The 6000-nt window shown below is 43.1% G+C and overlaps 1 protein-coding gene across 5 annotated transcripts in view; it reads right to left on the minus strand.

Annotated features, from left to right (window-relative positions):
• NHEJ1 (non-homologous end joining factor 1) overlaps window positions 1–6000 on the minus strand; it is an 80870-nt gene that overhangs the window by 69192 nt on the left and 5678 nt on the right. For all 5 annotated transcript variants that reach the window (XM_077748555.1, XM_077748558.1, XM_077748554.1 and 2 more), the window contains 2 exons: window positions 1172–1310; window positions 539–597 (listed from right to left, as the gene is read on the minus strand). In XM_077748555.1, the coding sequence (XP_077604681.1) occupies window positions 539–597; window positions 1172–1310 (198 nt within the window). The remainder of the gene's footprint in view (window positions 1–538; window positions 598–1171; window positions 1311–6000) is intronic.

Raw genomic sequence — 6000 nt, forward strand, 5'->3', positions numbered from 1 at the left:
GAAACCTAGGCAGGAGCTTCTGACAGGCCACAATTATCTACTCCCCATTCACTCCTTTGCCAGTCCCCTTGTATAAACACTGTGATTTTCCACAGCCTACTGCGCCCACAAGACAGTTCCCAAATGGTAGCCCTGTGCTTTCACGTTCCTCTGCTGCGGGATGTTGAAGGGGCCTGGACAAGTAATAATAACTAGCCCCCCGCTCTATAATCCAGACCTGCGATCTGATCTCAACAAGCAAAAATTTATCAACTGGTCCATCAAACTTTCTAAGGTTAGAGAATTCCAAATGAAATCCCTACGTTGACAGAGATGTTTTACGGATGTTAACCAGCTCACTTTCGCCTTTTATATTCTTGCTCCCTATTTCACCTTAGCTTCCCCAATGTGCATCTCAGGCTTTATCAGATTTTCTATAGGTACCTTTTTCAGAGAAAGGACTTCCCAACCAGGCAAGCAAGCTAACACCCAAAATGCATGAGAAAATAAAGCAAAGCTGCACAAGGGAAAAGGAACTTCTTATTGTTATGTACACTACCTCTACCATAAATTGTTCCAAGAAGGAATTTTCTTCAAATGGCTCTGTCTTCAGCCGATCTGTAACAAGAAGAGATACAGAAAAGAAATACTAGTCTTAGGATGAGCTTCTTGCCTGTGAGGAGGAAAAGAAACAGAGCCCAAGATTTCTTGGGAAAGAGCATAAACATGCAACACCCAGAGTCCAGCAGGAGAAGGGATGAGCGTGTGTGAGCAAACAGGAGGAGAGGGTGATTCGCCACACAGGACATGTTCGGTCGCAGCATGTGCTCTTAGGAGTTTTTCCTGCCATGAAGACAAAGGTCAAACTGGGTTTTTACTCTGAAGTTGAAACTCTAGCACTTCCTAAGGTCCCAAGTCTGCGTTGCCCTCATACAGTTTTGTATAGAGCTGTTGGCCCTTTTCCAAAGTCCTTCCTTGCCATGGCCTAGGCCATGGTTGGACTCAGTTACAGCTTCTGTGGGCTGCGAGGCACTAGCCCAGTCCTTAAGGCAGAGAGAAGCATCACCCAGCAGCTGGTCAGCACCTCCCCAGGGAAGCACATCTCTAATGCAAATGACCTGCCCCTTTTCTGAGGCCCTTTGACCATCTGAACCACTCTCCCGCCCCAACAGCCCGAAGAATACCCTCTCACCTCGGCTCAGCACAGCCCCGCTCTCCTGGTAGTCCTGGATCTCTAGATCTTTCATTCGAAGCAAGGTTGCTAGCTCCCTGGCTTGGCACTGCAAGGCCAGGCTCATGCCCATGAGAGGACGAATCAAATGCTGGGAGACCTTTCATGGAAAAGATGCCAATCAGCCAACAGACAGTTACAGAGTTCTCCCTAACACTATATTAGGAACTAGAAAAAGAAATACTGAAAAATAAATGTTTTCACAGGGACTTACAGTTTCATAGGCAAGCAGTCCATCTACACAAATATAATAATAAGTCATTAAATAGGTATGTGAAAGAAGTTCAAGGGTTTTCTTGGTAGCACAGATAAAAGGATGGGAAGAATAGGGGAGAACACAGGGACAGATAACCTGGAGTGGCAATTGAAAGAGAAGGACATGGGGCGCCTGGGTGGCTCAATCGGTTAAGCGTCCATCTCTTGATTTCTACTCAGGTCATGATCTCACGGTTTGTGAGTTTGAGCCCCACTTGGGATTCTCTTTCTCTCCCTCTTTATCTGTGCCTCCCCTGCTCATGCTCTCTCTCTGTCTCTCTCTCTGTCTCTCTCTCTCTCAAAATAAACTTAAAATTTTTTTAAAAAGAAGAGAATAAAGAGAAGGACGTGACAGAGTTGACAAGAGGAAAGTGTTGCCTCAACTCTCCTCAGAGACTGAGGGACAAAAGCAGAAACCCAAGTAGCCTTCAGGAAAGTAGGTGTGGCTAAAACAGAGTGTGCTAGCTGGCGTATAACAGAAGACAAAAATCAACAGAGAGTACAGAGCCTTGGATCAGCCTCAAATTAGACCTAGACACTGATTACAGCCATTTCAGGGCTGCAGATAGCCCAGAATGAGCCCAGAGTTTCAATCTGCTCCCACAAATGCACCAAAGTCTCAGGTCATCATTACAGAAGCCAGCCAGTCACCAAGGGGCCAGCCTGGGAAGGAATAAACTGCCCAGCACACCTTGCTCATAATAAGAGATAAGAAGGACGCAAGCCTAGCCACACCACTGTGTAGCTAAGATGGTGTTCTCACATGGTAACATACAGCTACATAGAATAATCATTTAATTCATCTGTGCAAGGTATCTAGTAGTCTTAGAAAGAAGAAAGCCTTAGCCAAGAAAAAAGCTAAAATCAATCATCTCTTTGTGGCTAGTACATGCTCTGAGTTCCTCTCCCTTCTCCCAAAGAGATGAGCTAAAGGAGGCACTAAGAAGAAATGCCCTAGATCAGAGGTCAGCAACATTTTCTGTATGGGCCAGGTAGTCAATACTTTCAGCTCTGTGGCCGATACAGTCCCTGTCACAATAGTCAACTCTGCTATTGTAGCATGAAAGTGCCCACAGACAACATGTAATAAATCAGAGTGCTGGGGTTCCAATATAACTTCAGAAAAATAGTCAGCAAACCGGAGGTGGCCCATTGGCCATAGTACACCAAGCCCTATGTTTCTCTAAGGACAGATTAGAAGAGATGGGCGCGGGGGGTGTGGGTGGGTAATAAGGGTTAGTGGCGGCAGCTTTGGTACCAGCACCAGGACCCAAGAAGTGTAGGGTCCTGATGCAGAGTGGAAGGCCAGAATTCAAGTCTAGCTGTAAATACCAGTCACTTCTTTCCATCACACAGCACATCCCAACCTGGTCCTGTTTCCCAGTTCAGGTCCTTCAGATAAACTTAAGCCTCCAGGAAGTACTGTTCAAAATGTCACAGAAGTTCTGGGGCGCCTGGGTGGCTTAGTCGGTTAAGCGTCCGACTTTCACTTAGGTCATGATCTCGCGGTTCGTGGGGTTCGAGCCCCGCGTCGGGCTCTGTGCTGACTGCCAGCTCAGAGCCTGGAGCCTGTTTCAGTCTGTGACTCCCTCTCTCTCTGACCCTCCCCTGCTCATGCTGTCTCTCTCTCTCCTAGAAATAAATAAAACATTATAAAAAAAAAATGTCACAGAAGTTCTGATTCGGCAAAATTAATCTGCTCTAGACCCAACCCTCTTTCCTATGAATGATTTTGTTACATTTGGTCCATTCAAGGTAGATTAGGAGGAAAAATAGGTGAATACTTGTATGAAAGTCAATGTTTGCAGGGGCTGAAGTGAAAGTAATTACAATCGGTAACCAAACAGCGTCACCATCCATCTGGTGACAGCCTTCAAATAACAGAAACTCCTAATAACCAGCCTGTCCTGGGAATCCCCCTTAATAGTGATTTCTTTGAGTGGCGGTAAATACAACAACATGAAACACAACAAGAAGCTCTTCTTAATCAATGCCATGTTCTAATTAAATATGGTAATGCCATACCAGGCACCTGAAATGATCTATCAGACTCCAATGTATACATAGCAAAAAAAAAAAAAAAAAATTAGTTTTTTATCAGTAAATATTTCAACCTCTCCAATAATTTAATGGGATTGGGTTACACCACTTTGGATTATCGGGTTACACCACTCTGGACTATCGGAGTTTAACTCATTTCAAAGTTAGATGAACACTAACATAGATCAGCTAAGTATGACAAGGTATATATCTGAAGTAACAGTTTTCAAAGCAAATCTATAGACACTACAAGAAAAAATCTTGAAGTACTTAGGAGGTCAGGAACACCCCCATCCCTTCATTTACAGACAACAATATATGAAGAGAAGCAGTTCAATAAGTCAATTCAACAAATACCTACGGTGTGCCTAATATATACTACCCTATGAGGCTTCTGCCCTCAAAGAGCTCACAACAGTTAAGGCAGTCAGGAAGTGTGGTGGATATAGAGGGAGTAGTTGCCAATCTTTCCCAGAGGAAAAGCTATTTATAACTCCCCTCGATGTCTTCAGATTTCCCATTGAAATGTTTACAGGTCAGAGGCACAAGAGCAGAATGGTAGTTATCAACCCCAAGATAAATTATATCAGGTTTGGAAGGAGTAAAGAGGGAAAAAGACTAGGAATTAGATCTAGACTCCAGCTCTGGTTATGAGAACACCTAGATGTAAAAATGGCTTAATCCCAAGCACCTTCATGGTCCTTATCTTTTTCAAGGAAAACTTTTTTCAAGGGAAAATTATAGAGTCAGAGTATTTGCTCTCACAGGTCCACTATAATGCTAAAGTTCAGTCACACTACCTATGTTCTCAATTTACTCCTCACGATTCCATAGTAAGGCTGTGACTGGCATCTCCACTTTAGAGACGAAAAAACCAAGTCTCATAAAAATTCAATTACTGGGGCACCTGGGTGGCTCAGTCAATTAAGCGTACGACTCTTTATTTTTTTTTAATGTTTTATTTATTTCTGTGAGAGGGAAAGAGACAGTGTGAGCAGGGGAGGGTCAGAGAGAGAAGGAGACACAGAATCAGAAGCAGGCTCCAGGCACTGAGCTAGCTGTCAGCACAGAGCCCGATGCGAGGCTCGAACCCACGAGCTCTGAGATCATGACCTGAGCCGAAGTCGGACACTCAACCAACTGAGCCACCCAGGTACCCCAAGCGTCTGACTCTTGATTTCGGCTCAGGTCATGATCTCATGGCTCGTGAGGGCAGAGCCTGCTTGGGATTCTCTCTCTCCCTCTTTCTCTCTCTGCCCCTCCCCTGCTTGCTATCTCTCTCTCAAAATAAGTAAAAAATAAAAATAAAAAAGAGTTACATCAAATACTAGGAAGAATGAAGGGAGAAGGGATGAAGGAAGGTGGCTAGAAGTGGAAATGGGATAGAAAGCAGTGACCCAAAGCTCTACATATGCCACAATACCCCGCAGAGCCTTGCGAGCTATCAAGTCATTAGTGTGAATCCCTATGCTGTGCTCTCCTATTCTCCTGCAGGACTAGTAGAAGTTAAGCTGTGTAGTCTCTCTGGAAGACAATTTGGCATTACATGAACAAGAATAAAATAACAAATATTCCTTGATTCAGCTATTCCACTGCTAGGGGTTTACTCATCCATTCACACAGAGGAAAACTAAATACAAGAATAGTCACCATGCACAACAACAAAAGAATGAGAACAACTTAAATGTCTACCTGTAGCACATCAATTAAACACACGTTGATATATTCATTAAATAAAACTCTCTGTTACCGTTAAAGAATATTAAGCCAGATCTTCTCAATACATTGCTATGAATGATTTCTAAGTTGTAGAATAAGTGATGTATTATGTGGATAGAACGCTGCCATTTGTGAAAACGATACACAGACCCAAATACATATTTGATAGTGTGAGTATATACATACTCACATATATACAAACCTACGTCTAGCTTTAAGAATTCACAAGATGGCATCGGTAGTTGCTTTAAAGAAGGAAAAGGAGCGACTAGAAAAAAGGAGTGGAAAGACCTATTTTTTCATGCTAGACCCTTAAATGCTATTTGAAATGTTTGTCTTTTGCATGAATTACTCATTGAAAAAAAATGAAATAAAAACTATCACAAGAATGAGTAACAAACAAAAATTATGACTGTGTGACCTCACAGACACACACACAAGCCTGAAATAGTATCCGCCTACATCCTTGACAGTGTCCACTGGCTCCAGCTTTTTCCCTGTAAAGCCTTCTCAGGTTCTGGGGTTTCCCTGGGATGGTATGCTTCTTCTTTTTTTAATAATAGATGTTTTATTTTACCTTAAAGCACAATTGTTCACCAACTGTTCAATGCTCACGTCTCCCTGTGGCCAATCAGGACTGATTCCACACTGATGCCTCTGTTCTTACTGCAGCTGGCCGATTAGAGAAATTTGCCTACAATAGCTAGTTTCCCCTTTACATATTATTTTCAATTATAATCTCCCTATACAAATTCTCTTTATTCATTCGGGGGGGC

This window comes from Crocuta crocuta, unplaced genomic scaffold (genome assembly GCF_008692635.1).
Source record: "Crocuta crocuta isolate KB4526 unplaced genomic scaffold, BGI_CrCroc_1.0 scaffold229, whole genome shotgun sequence".
In the NCBI taxonomy this organism is placed as follows: Eukaryota; Metazoa; Chordata; class Mammalia; order Carnivora; family Hyaenidae; genus Crocuta; species Crocuta crocuta.